General features: G+C 46.2%; 1 protein-coding gene across 1 annotated transcript in view; it reads right to left on the minus strand.

Annotated features, from left to right (window-relative positions):
- The window catches only part of eif2s2 (eukaryotic translation initiation factor 2, subunit 2 beta), a 53,632-nt gene that overhangs the window by 21,881 nt on the left and 12,210 nt on the right, over positions 1-19,541 (minus strand). Inside the window, exons 4-6 of the mRNA XM_038802402.1 lie at positions 14,676-14,802; positions 12,980-13,080; positions 10,511-10,659 (exon numbers count right to left, since the gene is read on the minus strand). Coding sequence (XP_038658330.1) covers positions 10,511-10,659; positions 12,980-13,080; positions 14,676-14,802 — 377 coding nt within the window. The remainder of the gene's footprint in view (positions 1-10,510; positions 10,660-12,979; positions 13,081-14,675; positions 14,803-19,541) is intronic.

Consider the following 19,541-nt stretch of genomic DNA (forward strand, 5'->3'; position numbering starts at 1 on the left):
GGATAAACCCCTCCCCAAACCCCTCCAACACCTCCCACAGATACTCCCACTCAACCCTATCAAAGGCCTTCTCCGCATCTAATGCCACCACTATCTCCGCCTCCCCTTCCATAGCCGGCATCATAACGTTGAGGAGCCTCCGTACGTTCGTATTCAACTGCTTTCCCTTCACAAACCCCATCTGGTCCTCATGAATGACCCCCCGGCACGCAATCCTCTGTTCTTGTGGCTAGGATCTTTGCCAGCAGCTTGGCGTCGACATTTAGCAGCGAGATCGGCCTATATGACCCACACTGCAGAGGGTCCTGGTCCCGCTTCAGGATCAAGGAAATCAGCGCCCGTGACATAGTTGGGGGCAAAGCCCCCCCCCCTCCCTTGCCGGACCAACAGGGGGCCCAACAGGTTCACATACCTTTTATAAAATTCGGCCGGAAACCCATCCGGCCCCGGCGCCTTCCCCGACTGCATGCTCCCTATCCATTTGACCACCTCCTCCAGCTCGATCGGCGCCCCCAGTCCCTCCACCTGCTCTTCCTCCACCCTCAGGAATCGCAGCTTGTCCAAGAAGCGTCCCATTCCACCCCCGTCCACCGGGGGTTCCGACCGGTACAGTTCCCCATAGATGTCCCTGAAGACGCCATTAACATCTACCCCCCTCCGCACCACCTTCCCAGCTCTATCCGTCACTCCCCCAATCTCCCTGGCCCCGTGCCGCTTTCGGAGCTGCTGTGCCAGCATCCTGCTCGCCTTCTCCCCATATTCATACACCGGCCCCTGTGCTTTCCTCCACTGAGCTGCCGCCTTACTGGTAGTCAATAGGTCGAACCTGGCCTGAAGGCTACGCCTCTCCCCCAGCAATCCCTCCTCCGGAGCCTCCGTATATCTCCTATCCACCCGCACCATCTCCCCTATCAGTCTCTCCCTCTGCTCCCCCCTCTCCCTATGGGTTCGGATGGAAATCAATTCCCCTCTAGTCACCGCCTTCAATGCCTCCCAGACCGTCCCCACTCAGACCTCCCCGTCAGACCTCCTCTCAATACACCCCCGAACCCTCTCGGCCACCTCGTCTGCCAGCAGCCCCACCTCCAAGCGCCACAGCGGACGTTGGTCCCTCTCTTCCCCCAGCTCGAGGCATGATCTGAAATGGCAATGGCGGAGTAGTCCACATCTACCACCCTCGAAACCAGCCCCCTGCTCAGGACAAAAAAAAATCAATCCTCGAATAGGCCTTATGCAGGTGGAAAAAAAAAAAGGAGTACTCCCTGGCCCTTGGCCTCGCAAACCTCCAGGGATCCAGCCCCCCCATCTGGTCCATAAGTCCCCTCAACACCTTAGCCACCGCCTTCCTCCTACCCGTCCGGGACTTGGATCGATCCAATGGGGGATCCAGTACCGTGTTGAAGTCCCCCCCCCCCCCCCCCCCCAATGATCAGGCCCCCCACCTCCAGGTCCGGAATGCGGCCCAGCATGCGCCGCATAAACCCCGCATCGTCCCAATTTGGGGCGTAAACATTCACCAACACCACCTGCTCCCCCTGCAGCTTACCACTCACCATCACATATCTCCCGCCACTGTCATCCACCACATTTAACGCCTCAAACGTCACCTTCTTCCCCACCAGGATCGCCACCCCTGACTCTTCTCATCCACCCGAGTGAAATACTTGGCCCACCCATCCTTTCCTCAGCCGAACCTGGTCCGCCACTTTCAGGTGTGTCTCCTGGAACATGGCCACATCCGCCTTCAGCCCCTTCAAGTGCGCAAACACCCGGGCCCGTTTGACCGGCCCATTCAGCCCCCTCACATTCCAGGTTATCAGCCGGATCAGAGGGCTCCCTGCCCACCCTCCCCTGCCGATTAGCCATACCCCATCCCTTGCCCACCACCGGCCAGCGCCCCCGCTCTGCCAGTTCCCCACGGCGGCAACCCCCCCCCCTCCTTCCTGACCGTTTCAGCAGCAACCCGGTACAGCCCCCCCCACCAAGGCTAGGACCCCTCCTAGCCGCTCCCCTCCCTCCATAGCACTCCCGTGAGCCAGCTAACTTCTGCTGACCTCGGCGACTCCCGCCATACCTCCGACTCCTCCCCACTTGGGATTACCCCTCCTCCTTCGTGCCCATCAGCAGGTCCTCCTCTTCTCCCCCCCCGGCTCTTGCGCGGGAAAAGAAAACAGCCAGCAACGGCCCGCGCTTCTCAGTCCCGACTCCGCCCGCACCATCTCACAGCGCGGGAAACCCGAGAAAAGCCCACGCTTTCAACCTGCCCAGCCCCACCTCCTCTAGGGCAACTCCCATTGTCAGTCCCTCCCACCAGCTCCCCGAACTCCCCGTTTACCCCCCTGCCCGAACCCGTCCACCAGACCCAAACAGAAAAACCCATACAAAAAAGACATAACGACATCACCCTACCCACCCTAAGGCCAACCCACATCTTACATTAAACCAAGCAAATACAAATACAGTATTATACAGCATCCCCCATCTTAGACCCTCAGTTTGAGTCCAGTTTCGCGGCCTGCACAAAGGCCCACGCCTCCTCCGGGGACTCAAAATAATGGTGCCGATCCTTGTAGGTGACCCACAGACGCGCCGTCTGCAACATGCCAAACTTCACGCTCAGTCTGTGGTGCACCGCCTTCGTCCGGTTGAACCCGGCCCTCCGCTTCGCCACCTCCGCACTCCAGTCCTGGAAGATCCGCACCTCCGTGTTCTCCCACTTGCTGCTCCGCTCCTTCTTGGCCCACCGGAGCACACACTCACGATCCACGAACCGATGAAACCGCACCAACACCGCCCGTGGCGGCTCGTTCGGCTTGGGCCTCCTACACAGAATTCTGTGGGCCCCCTCGAACTCCAGGGGCCCCTGGAAGGACCCAGCCCGCATCAGCGAGTTCAACATAACAATCACATAGGCCGCCAGGTCCGACCCCTCCAGCCACTCCGTGAGGCCCAGGATCCGCAAATTCTTCCGCCTCGACCGGTTGTCCAGCTCCTCGAACCGCTCCTGCCACCTTTTATGGAGCGCCTCATGCATCTCCACCTTCCCCACGATGGCCACGGCCTCATCCTCCCTTTCGGAGGCCTGCTTCTGCAGCTCCTGGATCGCGGCCCTCTGGACATCTGAGCCTCCATCAGCTCTCTGGTGGTAACCTTCAACGACTCCAGCAGCTCCTGGAAGCAGCGCAGTAGAGTCGCCTGCTGCTCCTGCGCCCACTGCCTCCACGCCTCCGGCCGCCATTTTGTCTTCCTTCCCCCGCTTTTCCAGGGGTGCTTCCACCGTTTTTCTTCTTACCCCACTCCTGGTCCGGACCATAGGACCGTAGGGATCGACTCCTGTCCTCTTCCCACGTCGGGATTTGCCGACAAAGTTCCGTTGGGGGCCCTGAAAAGAGCCCCAAAGTCCGTTTTTAGCGGGAGCTGCCGAACGTGCGGCTTAGCTCCGCATTGCCGCCACCGGACGAGAAACTCAATTGTTGACCGTCACCTCAGTGTTCGAACCTCATTTGGAGTAATATTACACACGATGATCACATATGGCTGCTTTGCTTCCCACGTCATTTGGAGTAATATTACACATGATGATCACATAAATCACATATGGCTGCTATGCTTCCCACATCATCACTGACTAAACTTTATCAGCTGCAGAGCTCTTGGGGAAGCACTAAGGCGGTGAAAGAGGCTTTAAATGTAAATGCAATTTCCTCCTTTACAAAACAAAATTTGCTTTCCCCAAGCCAAAATGTCTGGTGATTAATAAATGAACAGGAATCTTGGGAATTGCAATAAAACAGATAAGTGGACATTTAAAGAAAACACAACATTTTGTAACTAACACATGGCAATAGTTCTGATTCAGCAGTTCAATGCAGAAATTCTGCTCAGGTTTAGAAAAAAGTTCCAGCTGCATTAAAACAATTTACGAGACACACTTAGTTGAATTACTACCATATAAATTTCTTGACGGGCTCACTTCCCGTAACCAGCATATAGAACATTCTGGAGCCATTAGATATTTCAGTGCAAATCTGTCCTTCCATCATTTTTTATTAGCTACAAAATCAAAGAGGAGAGTCAGCAGATAAAGACAGAAGCTCTGACACGATCAAAGCAGGGGCAGGCAAAGAAAAGGAGTCTGTGCACCATCTAAACAGAAAAATGCAGAGTGGAATGTAAAAATACAAGACAGCTATTGAATGCTTCCTTTGAAATTTACATTTGAAGTACCTGACATAAAATGAAGAGCAGATTCACATCCCTTGGCTGTGCCAACTTGATTTTATCCAGGACAGTAATTGTGGTGATGGAACTGGCCACAATACTTCGGAGGGGCAAAAAGAGCATCTGCTCTTGCAAAGCACAGATGCACTTACTTTGCATGACCACAGATTGGGCTCACCTGTAATGCCACTGTCAAAAGGCCTGCTGACGTCCAGTTTCAAGGTTCAGACATGTCATAGAAGTTATCTGCACCTGTCAGAAGCCACCTAATTATCCTAATCCCTTTTCCCAGCATTTGGCCCAAAGCGTTGTGTGCCTTGGTGTCACAAGTGCTCCTCGAAATACTTCTTAAATGTTACGAGGGTCTCTGCCTCCACCACCCTTTCAGGCAGCGAGTTCCAGACTCCCACCACCCACTGGGTGAAAAAGATTTTCCTCACATCCCTCCAAATCTCCTGCCCCTCACCGTAAGTCTATGCCAGGTGGCACAGTGGTTAGCACTGCTGCATCATGGCACTGAGGACCCGGGTTCAATCCCAGTCCCGGGTCACGGTCCGTGTGGAATTTGTACATTCTCCCCGGGTTTGCGTGGGTTTCGCCCCCACAACCTAAAGATATGCAGATAGGTGGATTGGCCATGCTAAATTGCCCCTTAATTGGAAAAAAATGAATTGGGTACTCTAAATTTGCAAAAAAAAGAAAAAATGTTCCCCTTGGTGGATAATTTTAGAACGAGGGGACATAACTGGCAGAAAGCATAGAGGGGGCACGAGGAATAATCTTTTTATGTGGAGGCAGTGACCCGAAGCTCTTTTAAAAAGTACCTATATCTGCACCTCAAGTGCTGTAAGCTACAGGGCTATGGATTGGATTGGATTTGTTTATTGTCACGTGTACCGAGGTACAGTGAAAAGTATTTTTCACTGTACCTCACCACTAATTTTGGTACCATCTGCAAACTTGCTGATCAACCCCCCCCCCCCCCCCCCCCCCGGTAAATCAGTTAATATAAACTGCAAACAGCAAGGGCCCTAACATTGATCCCTGGCTTCCATGGGAAAAACACCCCTCGACCATCATCCTCTGCTTCCTGCCACTCGGCCAATCCTGGATCCAATTTGCCAAACTTCCTTGGATCCCATAGGTTCTTACCTTCACCAATCTCCCATGTGGAAAAACCTTGCTGAAGTCCAAGTAGACTACATCAAGTGTGTTGTACTCATCTATACACCTGGATACCACTTTGAAAAATTCATTCAAATTGGTCAGACATGACCTCCCTTTAACAAAACTATGCTGTCTGTTTTTGATTAACCCCTGCCTCTCCAAAAGCAGATTAGTTCTGTCTCAGAATTGCTTTCAATAGTTTCCCCACCACTGAGGTTAGACAGATTGGCCTGTAGTTTCCTGGTTTATCCCCAACTCCCTTCTGGAATAATGATACCACATTGGCTGTCCTCCAGTCCTTCAGCATCTCTCCTGTGGCCATAGAGGAATTGAAAATTAATGCCAGCACCCTCATTTCCTCTCTTACCTCCTTGAACAGCCTGGGATACATTTCATCTGACCCTGGAAATTTAACTGTTTTTAAGCCTGCCAGACCACTCAATACCTCAGTACCTCCTCTGTCTATGTTAATTTCTTCAATTTTATCACAGTCCTTCTCCCAGATTTCTATTCCCACATCGTCTCTCACTAGTGAACACCAACACAAAGTATTTCGAACCCTACCTAAATCCTCCAGCTCCACACAAAAATTGCCACTGTGGTCCTTAATGGGCCCGACTCTTTCCCTGGTTAGTCTGTTATTCTGAATGTACTTGTAAAGCAACTTCGGATTTTCTTTTATTTTACCTGTCGGTATCCTTTCACCCAGGTTGATAGGGTTGTTAAGAAGGCATATGGTGTGTTGGCTTTCATTAACAGGGGGATTGAGTTTAAGAACCGTGAGGTTTTGCTGCAGCTTTATAAAACCCCAGTCAGACCACACTTGGAATAGTGTGTCCCGTTCTGGTCGCCTCATTATAGGAAGGATGTGGATGCTTTGGAGAGGGTACAGAGGATATTTACCAGGATGCTGTCTGGACTGGAGGGCATGTCTTATGATGAAAGGCTGAGGGAGCTAGGGCTTTTCTCACTAGAACAAAGAAGGCAGAGCGATGACTTGATAGAGGTGTACAAGGTGATGAGAGGCATGGATAGAGTGAATAACCAGAGACTTTTCCCCAGGGTGGAAATGGCTGTCATGAGGGGACATAATTTTAAAGGTGATTGGAGGAAGATATAGGGGAGATGTCAGAGGTCGGTTCTTTACACAAAAGAGTGGTGGGTGTGTGGAATGCACTGCCAGCAGAGGTGGTGGAGTCAGAGTCATTAGGGGCATTTAAGCGACTCTTAGACAAGCACATGGACAGCAGTAAATTGAGGGGTGTAGGTTAGGTTGATCTTCGATTAGGATAAATGGTCTGTACTGTTCTCGAATGATGTTCTGTCACAGATTTACCTAAAAGTGTCTGCGCCCAATTCACTCTGGCCAAAATACCCAGCCTATTACAATCGGCCTTCCCCTAGTTTAGAACTTTGATTTCAGGCCCATCCTTGTTCTTTTCCATAAATGTCTTGAATTGTTTTGTTACTTAAAATTAAGTCCATTTGAGAACAACGTGCGATTTCCAAAAGGTTACGACAGAACAAAATGCACCGTGCTGGCTTGCAAGGATTATAACACCATATTGCTTGATGCCAATCATTTAACAGCCCTCAGGCTATAACCTGATGAGTTGCGTTCTCATGGTGTCTAGAAGCAGTATCCCAATACAATTCAAACAATAATCACTTATTGTCACAAGGAGGCTTCAATGAAGTTACTGTGAAAACCCTCTACGTCGCCACATTCTGGCGCCTGTTCCGGGAGGCCGGTACAGGAATTGAACCCGCGCTGCTGGCATTGTTCTGCATTAAAAGACAGCTGTTTAGCCCATTGTGCTAAACCAGCCCCGGTATCAATAACGCATCAATGTTTTTTTTAAAAATTCATTTACGGGGCGTGGGCTTCGCTGGTTAGGAGAACATTTATTGTCCATCCCTAGTCGCACTGGAGGTGGTGAGCTGACACCTTGAACCTCTTTAATCAGAGGTGTACAAATAACCACAGTGCTGCTCGGGGGGAATTTCATGTTTTTGACCCAGTAACAAGTGAAGAAATGGTGATATATTCACAAGTAGAATCGTGAATGACTTGGATGGCAGCTTTCAGGTGGTGGTGTTCCTAAATATTTTCTGCTCTGGTCCTGCTAGATGGTAGGGGCTGGTTTAGCACAGTGGGCTAAATAGCTGGCTTGCAATGCAGAACAATGCCAGTGTGGGTTCAATTCCCGTACCGGCCTCCCCGAACAGGCGCCGGAATGTGGCGACTAGGGGCTTTTCGCAGTAACTTAATTGAAGCCTACTTGTGACAATAAGTGATTATTATTAGTGGTTGTGGGTTTGCAAGATACTGCATAATGAACCATGATGAGTTCCAGCAGTGCACTTGTAGATGGTATACACGGCTACCACTGTTCCGTCAGTGGTGGAGGGTTTTAATGTGTGTGGAAGGGGTAGCAATCAAGTGGGCTGCTTTGTCCAGGATGGTGTTGAGGTTTTTGAGAGTTGCTGGAGCTGCACGCATTCAGGCAAATGGATAGTATTCCATTATACTCCTGACTTGTGCTTTGTAGATGGTGGACAGGGTTTGGTGAGTCAGGAGACTGGGTAGTCGCCGCATAATTCCTAGCCTCCCTGACCTGCTCTTGTAGTTGCAGTATTTATATGGCGAGTCCAGTTAGTTTCTGGCCAATGAAAACTCACAGGATGTTGATGGTGGGGGATTCAGCAATGGGCAATGCCTTTGAGTGTCAATGGACGATGGTCAGATCTTCTCTTGTTGAAGACAGTCATTGTCTGGCACTTGTGTGGTGTGAATGTTACCTGCCACCGTTAGCCCAAGCCTGGCTGTTTTCCAAATGCAGCAAAACATGATAACTGCTTCAGTTCCCAAGTCGTGAATGGTGCTGAACATTGTGCAGTCATCAGCGATCATCCCCACCTCTAACCTTATGATGAAGCAGATGGTTGGGCCCAGGACACTACCCCTGGGGAATTCTTGCAGTGATGCCCTGGAGCTAAGATGATTGACCTTCAATCACCACAGCCATTTTCCTTTCTGCCAGGTATGACTCTAACAAGCAGAGCTCCAACCCCACCCCACCGATTCTTGGTTTTGGACAATGCTCGCCACAACATCGAGGGCCGAAGGGCCTGTTCTGTGCTGTTCTATGTATGATACCCATTAACTCCAGTTTAGCTAGTGCTCCTTAAGGTCATATTTGGTCAAATGCTGCCTTGATGTAAAGGACAGTCACTCTCACCTCTGGCATACAGCTCTTTTGTCTATGTTTGAGCCACAGCTGTAATGATGTCAGGGGCCAAGTAACCCTGGCAGAACCAAAACGGAGTGTAAGCAGGTCATTGCCAAGTAAGTGCCGCTTGATAGCACTGCTGATGACCCTCATCACTTTACTGATAATAGAGTAGACTGATGGGCAGGAATGTACTGGGTTGAATTTGTCCTGTTTCTGGTGTATAGGACATAGAAGGACAAAATTTCATATTTGAGTAGACGTCAGTGTTGTAACCATACTGGAACAGCTGGGTTCAGGATGCAGCGAGTTCTGGGGTACAGGCCCTCAGTCCTATTACTGGAATATTGTCAGAGCCCATAGTCTTTGCAGTATCTAGTGCCTTACGCATTTTCTTCATATCACGTGGAATGAATTGTATTGGCTGAAGACTGGCATGTGATGCTGGGAACCCAAGGAGGCCAAGATGGACCATCCATTTGGCACTTCTGGTTGAAGATTGTTGCAAAGTTTCAGCTTTGTCTTTTGCACTGACGTGCTGGGCTCCTTCATCAATGAGGATGGGGATATTTGTGGAGGAATTGATTCAGGTGAGTCCATAATTGGGTATATGATTTCGGTGAATCAGAGCCTTGCTCGTATGGAGTATGAAAATCTGATGCAATTTCCACTTAATGAAAATCCCAATCCATGGAGCTCCATCATTACACCTCTAAGAATCAATGTTCTTTGGAAATTAATTTGAAAATTGAGCTCAAATTGTAAACAATCTAATTCCAGGTCATATATCCCATTGCGTAATAAGTTTTCTCACTGATTCCAGTCATGCTGGAAATAAATTATATGCCATTAAAGCCTTTGATCTTCTTATTTAAAGACTAATTATACATGGCATATCAGTGTCTGTAATGTTCCTGCTAAGCTGCACTAGTTTGCGACCATACAGGAGCTTGGTAGGTACTGCATAGACTTGTTTCTGGATAAATCCCATACACAAACAAAAGTAGGTCAAGGAAAGGAACTTCTAGGATTTAAAAAAAAAAAGAATGTGATAGCGGGAAAAGACTGCAGGACTTGACACTGTGGAGTTACTACATTAAATGAAAACTTGTTCACTAATATAGACAGTCCTCAACTTTACAATGTTCAAGTTATAAATGACTGACAGCATTTTGAATTTACGATGCCACACCAGCTTGTTCATACGTGTGACTGACAGCATTTTGAATTTACGATGCCACACCAGCTTGTTCATACGTGTGACTGACAGCATTTTGAATTTACGATGCCACACCAGCTTGTTCATACGTGCGCATCGACATTCTGTGCCATCCACTGGGCAAGTCAAACCATCTTCATTATATTGGAAAAGAGAGTTTTCTGTTAAATCTTGTTTGCACAACTCTGACGATTTAAATGCATTTATATGTTCATGCTGTATTTAATACATGCTGAGACTCAATGTTAAACAGGCAACTGCTCAAATTGCTTCATTATATTTCTTACACTAATTGAGGAACTTGTGCCAAGGTGTTCAGGCATCAGACACTTCAGTGATTTGACAGTGTAAGAGTGGGAGAGCATTTACACCGCCGTGCACTCCACGAGGGATTTCTGCCCTTTTGTTCAGGAACCAACCCCTCATTCCATGCCAGCCTCCCCGGACAGGCTTGTGGTGACTAGGGGCTTTTCACTGTAACTTCATTTGAAGCCTACTTGTGACAATAAGCGATTTTCATTTCATCTCTTTTTTTTCCATTTACACCATTTGTCCCCTGGGAAAACTGGTTCCTGTAAAAGGAAAACTCCAAATTTGATTGACATTGGTGATCAGAGGGAAAGGGAGTTGGTTATGAAGAGATAATAAAAAACAGCTCTGAGGAACTTACAGTTTACAGATATCTGTGAAATTCACAAACGACGTCTTCTTGGTTCCTACTCTGACCACCTGCGGTGGTTTCATAACAAACTTGCGCTTCTCTCCTGCCACCATATCAGGATTTTTTTCCCGCATTATATTAAATACACGAGTCAGCAACTAAAGAAGAAATGAAACATTTCATATTAAAACAATTAGTATGTCCTGACTTGCGGACATAAACGTGCAAGATAGATAAACAATTGGCCAGAAATGCAAAGCCTACAGGAGAACCAAGCAGGGACTGAATACCAAAAAAGGACGCTGGGTTGTCCCACTTCATAAACGGAAGTTTCTTTGGTACATGGGTTAGAGAGAGCTGCAGATTTTAATTTCTCGAGCTCTTGACCCATCTTCATTGCAGGGAATTAAAAAAACTTTTACAGGCCAATCTCCTGTGGCAATGCAGCATGAGTAGCCGAGAAGTGTTGCCTTGAGGGGAGGGGAGCAAAGCGAGAGCGAGCACGATAGGTACGACTGACAATGGTAAAATGATTAAAACTGGGGATGCTCTAGAGGCCAGAATTTGAACACCGATAACTTGTACGGTTGCAGGAATTTTACAGAATGGGAAGGGGCTTGCTTGACTGAAGCCAACTGCTGCAACAGCCACATCAAAAGTTTACATAAGTGTATAAATATGGATGTGAGAATCAGGAGTGAAATAACCCAACAGAAAATGTGTTGAGATATATACATTCTTGTATATTACAGTAAATTAAGGAAATGCCTACTGAAACACCAAGAAAAGCTGTGTGAAGAAACATTTTAATCAATTCAATCACGGCACAGTGTAAACTCTATTCCACCCACAGTGCTCTCCTGCTGTGAAGACACAGATACATGACCAATTTATCAATAAAACAGCCAAGATGCCTGGAGTTATATTTATGAATGCAGGATACAATGACATAAAACTATTGGCTGCACATGGCATAAATTTCGAACTGCTGAAATAACATCCAGATTTTTTTCTTTTGAATAAATTTGCAGGCCAGATGATGAGGTGCATTGCCACCACGGTTTAAACTTTGGCCAACTCGATACTCACAAGCTGTGCATTTGCTTCAGAGGCTACTTTTTTTTTGAAAAGACAAGTTACTCTGCTTTTGTAAACAAAATGCTAGGCACGTACATGTTCCTTTACTGAATTTTTAAAAATAAGTTAGTTGAGAGCCATTGGTTAGGGCCAGCGATTTGTTGCTACAACGTAAACTGCTTTTGGGTGTGTGTGTGTCAGTCGGGCAGAAAACCCCATCACACAGCAAGTGCGAAAATTTGTAGCCAAGTGTCACAGGATGTTATACTGTTTACTTGACCTACTAATTGGACAAGGATGGCAACAAATGGACAGTATTCCCTTTTTAAAGCATTTGCGAAGGTCCGAAATAAAAGAGTAACATCAAGGCTATCATCTATCACAACCAGAGATGATGATGAAAAGAAATAGTGGACTGACTCATCGTCTGGGAAGAGGGACGCAGTATTATGTGCATTTCTCAGTTTATATTCATAGACATTCACATCTATCATAAATACACTGAGCAGTTCAGCATAAAGTCGGGCACAACCATTGCTCTGTGACTACAATTGAGGCAATATTTGAATCACGTTCCAAAGTTGTTAATCCTTCTTTTAGGAATGACTTCCTCAATTAAAAGCAAACCTGCCAAAGGTCTGGAAAGTGCCCAGGATTTGGCACTTAAGTTCTGAGACATAGTTTTGAATACAGCCTGGATTAATTGGCCAATGGCAAAAGCTCAAAACGGTTCCCAATTGGTATCAATTAAAAACAAAGGGTTGCCCATTTAAAACGGAGATGAAGTGATTTTTTTCTCTCAGAGGTAATGAGTCTTTCAAAGTCCCTTCAAAAAGCAATGGCAGCAAAGTGTTTGAGTATTTCCAAGGCAGAGGTGGATAGATTGTTGGGAAGCAAAGATAATAATGAGTTATATGGGGTGGGCAGGATGCAGATTTGAGGTTACGATCAGATCAACCATGATCTCCCTGCTGCCTCACGGCGCCGAGGTCCTAGGTTTGATCCCGGCTCTGGGTCACTGTCTGTGTGGAGTTTGCACATTCTCCCTATGTTTGCGTGGATTTTGCCCCCACAACCCAAAGATGTGCAGGCTAGGCAGACTGGTCACGCTAAATTGCCCCTTAATTGGAAAAAATGAATTTGGTACTATAAATTTATAAAAAAAAAGATCAACCATGATGTTATTAAATGGTTAAATGGCAGAGTTGGTTTAAGGAACTGAATGGCCTACTTTTGCTCTTTGTTCGTAAATATTTCTTTGTATTCTTCATTTCACTAATCACAGGAACTGGAGATGGAGGAAGGCAGAGGGGTTGGTGGAGGGGTGGAAGAGAAGAGGGGCAAGGAACTAAGAGTCGATGAACATGCGTCAATGCACAAGTGGACGATTTTCATTTTTACCTCATCATAAGTGTAGTCTCGTTCGGATCCTGCCCAGGCTGGACCACTCAGAGTGGAAAAAGTGATGCCATCATCCCTTTTGCTGTCATCATCATCAGGTACTGCAGAAATAAATATCAAGGAGGGTAATATGCAGCCATATGTACACATATTGTACAACCGTACCCAAGTAAATATATAAATGAGTAACCTACAAAATGATGGAAGCGTTTTCAGATTCCACACACCTGGATAAAGGCATCAGAAGGAATAATGCTAATTTTGGTGAATACATTATACATGTGCATTAAAATAAAAAATATATTTATATATATTTTATTTTTGTACATTTGTGAATTGTTTGAAACTGCTTTTTTCACATACGATTCGTCATAAAGCGGGATATCATTGCTCTCACCTGTAGATGTTATGATAAAAGGCAGCGTCCATATATATCCAATTTCAATCGACAGCAATGCTATGCTAGGCTAGGCAATCAAAGCTCAGACAAAAGTGGAATACTAGTGGCCTCAATATTTACGGGCCCGAGAAGGAGTGGTGGAAAACGTGAAACATATTTCCTGTTCCTGATGATAGAATTTTGATGAAGCAGGGTGCAAGGAGGGGCTTCAAGTGGAGAATAAACACTAGCATAGACCTGGTGTTTATTGTACCATTCTATATAATTTATGCATTCAAGAGAATATGAGCAGAAATGCAATTAAGTCAGTCTTTGATGCCTTGCAGTTAATGTAATGTAATCAGCTGATGGTCAGTAAGTTTACACGCACCCTCTGAAAGAGCACCCTACTTAGGACCACTCCCCTGCTCTATCCCCGTAACACCATCCCTACCTAACCGTCGGACACTAAGCGACAATTTTGCATGACCAATCCACCTAACCTGCACATCTTTGAACTATGGGAGGAAACCAGAGCACCCGGAGAAAACCTAAGCAGTCACAGGGGACCAATCCACCTAACCTGCACATCTTTGAACTATGGGAGGAAACCGGTGCAAACCTAAGCAGTCACGGGGGACCAATCCACCTAACCTGCACATCTTTAAACTATGGGAGGAAACCTAAGCAGTCACGGGGTGAATGTGTGCGCAAACTCCTCATAGACAGTTACCCAAGGCTTAAATCTTTCAAAGAATCATTAAGCTGGTTTGCCCTGCGAAGTCGCATTAGATACTTTTATCCTTTTAAAAATAAAGGAATCAGAGCGATGACAATTGCACAGATGTTACTGACTTTGATCTCCAAAACTGGGTTCCATAAATACAGGAACAGACATCATTATTAGTTGACATGCAGTCAACAATTTTGCAGCATTCAATGCTCAAGACAAAAACATTAAAAATAATTCATAAAAACAAAGAAAACCATGCATACAATATGGCTTTTTAAAAAGGGAGATGGGGAAATTACCAGATACCCATTTTCTCCCTAGTCTTCCAGTATAACGCACACAAAGGCCATCAGCAATCGCACACATAGACCAGGTTTAGAGTGGCAGTGTCCCCTAGATGATCTTTGCTCCTTCCATTCAGAGTAACCCCCACCAACACTCGGACAATTCCAAGGAATTTGGGTTCCATTTATCCACTGCACTCCCTAGCCACTCTAAATGTAGCACACTCGTACTTCACAAAATGCCCTCTGTTAGTGTTGGAGAAAACCCAAAGATGGCCAGCTTATGAATGAAATACTCACATTCATCTGTCCTGTCATTTAATTCCTCATCCATGAAGGTTACAGGTTTTGGTTTCTTCTTCTTCATCATGCTCATGTCAAAGGCATCATCGTCACCCTCTCCCTGCTCAGTCACTTCACCTTCAATCTGCAACACCAAACCTCCAGTAAATGACACTTTTCACAACTGATGAGTAAACCAACACTGGTTAAAACAGATCTGGCCAGTTTTTTAAAAAAAGTGTACAAGGGTAATGTAGTTTTGAAAACAACTGTAAGCAATATATGCCTGTTGCACAATGGCCCTGCACACAACTAGGATATTACGTTCAAAAGGCAGAGCATGAAGAAAGTGAGCTAAACAGGTGCACATGCACAAACCATTGTCCGCCAGAAGTAGCCAGTTGTTACTGAAGAGATGAGGAAAGAAGAGACACGAGATGGCAACCCACCTGGTCTCTCTAGAGACCCTGCTGCTAGTTAGCACACTTGGAGAGCCATAAACACTCCTGTTTCCGACTCTTTTGATCTGTGAATAGTATGAGGGAATCAAAGCAGGAAGAACAATGTTCAAACAGAAGAGAAAATGGTACAAGTCGAATCAGGCATAGCACAAGCTGGACACAGGATAAAGCGCACACCACTGTCACAAACCTCAAACATAGAAAAGAAACCCAACATTATGAAATTTTCACTTCTCACAAGCACATATTGCTTTAAGAGGGCAGTTTACACTCTGCATGTGCAATCTCTAGCAACTCATTTCATGCATGGCCCTTAGAAGGTCACTTTATATATGGATGAGGAACACCATTGTTGTCAGACTACATTTAAGCCTACTACTACTTTCAAAAGGCACTGTACTTTCCTGGAGCTGTGAGTAACCCGTTTATTCCAACACACAACATTCCAGATTGCTGTGCGGCTGCTGAATTTAAGAGGAAAAACTTCACTCAATGTTCTGGAAATGATTTGTGCTTTGCCCTAACCAACCTAGCGAGACATCTATCCCATCTGTTGATCACACTTTGAAGAACCACATGCATTAACTTCTAAACATGCCAATCTTAACCTGTGTGCCTTTGCCCTACTGCTATGTATTAAATTTGAAGATATGTTCTAGATTTACCCTTAATCCCCGATATAAATCGACCAGGCCCCCTCTTAAGCCACTTCCTTCCCCATCTGAAGACCCCAGCTTTCACTAATCATTCGGATAACGAATACACTTATCGGACACTAGGTGGTCTTATTTCACCTCCTATGTAGGTCGGCTTTAAGTGAGCTAAAATCTCTCGAGTAATCAGCCCCACAGCGCCTGTTGGCACCTTCTTCAGGTTAGATGCACATGCATACAGACAATGAAACACAACAATTTAGGTCTTGAAGAGAAAAAAAATATTACATTTTAATGGGAGTTTATGTCAATTGGTTTTGACTCAGTTGACTAGAAGAGAAAACAGCACATGAAATTGCAAATGACAACAAAAATGCTAGAAAAACTCAGCACATCAGGCAGCATCTGTGGAGAGAAACAGGTTTCAGGTTGATGGCTTTTTCACAGATGTTGCCTGACCTCCTCAGTGTTTCCAGCATTTTGTTATTTCAGATTTGCAGTATTTGCACTGTATCTACCAGTAACTCAACTTATTAGAGGAATGCTTTGTCTTGCACATTCGTCTAATCCTTGCATTATTTATTATTTGATCAATAAAATTGATCAATTGGACACTGAGCAGAAGAGACAGATCCGGATTTTGAAATGACTGTGCTCACTACTGACCATTGATCAAACAATCTCTGCGGCAGGAACCACCCGCCCACACCCATTCCTGACAATAGTTTAAAACTGCTGCCAAGATAGGGATCTCCATGCACCCAACAAAATTATACCGTAAATAGAGTAAACAGCCTTGACGGTGACCTATTCGCCAAGTTAAAACCACTGAAGTTCTTCATTTTTAACTTCTATGGTTATTGAAATAAATGGTTGCGAGATGCATATTAAATTTAGTTACAAACTAAAGCATCAAAATGTAAACCCACAGAATGATGGAAAAATCACCATTCTGCAGAGTTTATAAACTATGTGGAACTGCCTAAAATAGTGAAATTTAACCTGCAAAAATATTGTGGATATCCAGTTCACAGTTGTGTTAATATGTTGAAGGTAATTTTTAGTTCCGGGAAGATTGAAATTGAACTGCAGAAAATTGGGTAAATGCAACTGAAGCAGCGCGTGTGTCTATTACAGAGAAAAGGTTGGGGCCATGTTGATTTAAGGGGTTAAGAGCTAAAAAGGAAAGACAAAAAAGCTGGTCTTACATGACTGGAGAAATTATTTCTATGCTGCTTGCAAAGAAGCAGAGTCCAGAGGGATGCCTTGTTTTTGGGAGTTAAATTAGCTTAAGCGCATTCCGGGAACCCCGAAAGACGATACTGATCTAACGGAGCTGAAGAGGTTTCTCTGGATTCAATTAAGTGTGCTCTGCAACAGAGAAGGAAGTGATCCCGAAAGGGTGCTGCTGTTAGTAGGCTCCAAGCAGTTAGGACTCAAAGATGACCCGGTTGCTTGTCGGTGCTGAGAGCTACAGTTCGGACTTCACATGGTTCGTAGTTTACACAGAAGATCTGGGAGCTGTTTGGTGCAACAGGTGCTGGGGAAGCCTAAGGGAGCTGTAACGGTGGCAGAAGGTCTGTGGAGACTGGGCTCAGAAACAGATCTAGGAGCCATTCACAGCTTTATGCAGCCGAGAGACTGGAGCTGGGAGAAACCCTTGGGCCGTGCCAGTTTAGTAAAGCCAGTGGTCTGCGAATGAGTTACAAGTGGGCTGGGAACTAGAGGTGGGAGTGCAGCTTTGTGAATCCCATGGAACAGAGTCCAGGACAGATTGTTGGTAATGCGCACACCTTGGAATTTGAAGCTGTCCACCTCGACATCATTGATACAGACAGGGGCATGGAGGACACTACACAAGTCGATGATCAGTTCCTTTACTTGGTGACACTGAGGGAGAGATTGTTGTTGATACACCACGCCACTACGTTCTCCATCTCTCTCCTGTACCCTGACTCGTCATTGTTTCAACCCACCATGCTTGTGTCATCAGCAAACATGTGGATGGAGTTGGAGCCACATTTTGCCACACAGTTGTGTGTACAGGGAGTATAGCAGGGGGCTAAGGACCCAATCTTATTGAGGACTATTGTGGAAGTGTCGTTGTTTATCCTTACTGATTGCGGTCTGAGGGTCAGGAAGTCAAGAATCCAGTTGCAGAGGGAGGAGCCGAGTCCTAGGCTTTGGAGTTTGGATATCAGTTTGGCTAGGATTATGGTGTTGAAGGCAGAGCTGTAGTCGTTGAACAGGAGTCTGACGGAGGTGATCTTGGTGTCGAGTTGCTCCATGGAGGAGAGTAGGGCCAGGGTGATAGTGCCTGCTGTGGACCAGTTGCGACGGTAAATGAATTGCAGTGGATCAAGGCAATCTGGAAGGTTGGGATTGATGTGTCTCATGACCAATACCTCGAAACACTTCATAATAATTAGATGTCAGGGCACCGGACGGTAGTCATCGAGGCAGGATGCTGGTTCTGCTTTGCCAACGGTACAATAGTGATCTTCTTGAAGCAGGTGGGAACCTCAGACGGAGCAGGGAGAGGTTGAAGATGTCCGCGAACACACCCGCCAGTTGGTCCACACAGGATCTGAGGGCACAACCAGGGACTCCATTAGGATTCGTTGCTTTCCGAAGGTTCACTTTGAAGAAGGTCGATCTGCCTTCGGAAGCTGTGACGGTAGGAATGCTCATCTCCGAAGCTGCTGGGGCAGTTGACAACTGTTTGTTGGCGTCCTGCTCAAAAGAGCCTAGAATCCATTGAGGTCATCAGAGAGGGGTGCGCTGCTGCCAGAGATTCTACTCGGCTTTGAAAATTAAAAAGATTCTACTCGACTTTACTTTGTAGCCAGTTATGTTGTTTAAGCTTTGCCACAACCGACGAGAGTGTGTTAGTCGGTGACTCTAGCTTAAATTGATATTGTCTCTTGGCATCCCTGATGGCTTACCGGAGGTCGTACCTAGATTTCTTGTAGGTCAGGGTCACCCGTCTTGAACGTCTCAGGCCTGGACTTCAGTAGGGAGCGGATCTCCCAGTTAAACTATGGTTTCAGGTTGAGGAACGCACATATTATCTTTGTTGGCACGCAGTTCTCAACGCACTTACAGATGAAGTCTGTGACAGTAGTGGCATACTTGCCTAGGTTGGCCACTGTGTTCTTGAATCTGGATTAGTCCACTGACTCCAGTCACGTGGGAGCTCTTCCGTTGCCTCGGGCCAGCATTGCACGACCTTCTTAATTGGATCTTCCCACTTTAAATTTCTGTTTGTATGCCAGGAGAAGGAGCACCTCGGGAACACAGTTTAATAATAACTGGGCTCTCATTTAAGATGGAGATGAGGAGATATTTGCTTCTGAGGGTTGAGTGCTTTTGGAATTCTCGTCTCTAGAGCAATGGGTGCACAGTCATGGAAAATTTTTGAACACAGAGATAGATAGATAGATTCTTGACTAACAAGGAATTTAAACCAGAATTGCCAACAACTCAAATATGACCATGCCAAGAAGGTGCAAGCTATCAATTCCTCCTCACAGCAAAAACAACACAATCAAAACGTTTGACTGCGACAGTGGCTTCCAGAAAGAGATGCCGTCTTGGTCCCATTCCTATTCTTTACCTTTCCCCTAGCCCCAGCCTCCAATATTTATTTTTCAGTTATTCATGCAAGTCTCTCAGGGAGGTTATCATGAATTCAGTTTTATTTCTGGTAAGATACACAGGAGTCATAGATGTTTACAGCATGGAAACAGGCCCTTCGGCCCAGCTGGTCC

This window comes from Scyliorhinus canicula, chromosome 7 (genome assembly GCF_902713615.1).
Source record: "Scyliorhinus canicula chromosome 7, sScyCan1.1, whole genome shotgun sequence".
Lineage (NCBI taxonomy): Eukaryota > Metazoa > Chordata > Chondrichthyes > Carcharhiniformes > Scyliorhinidae > Scyliorhinus > Scyliorhinus canicula.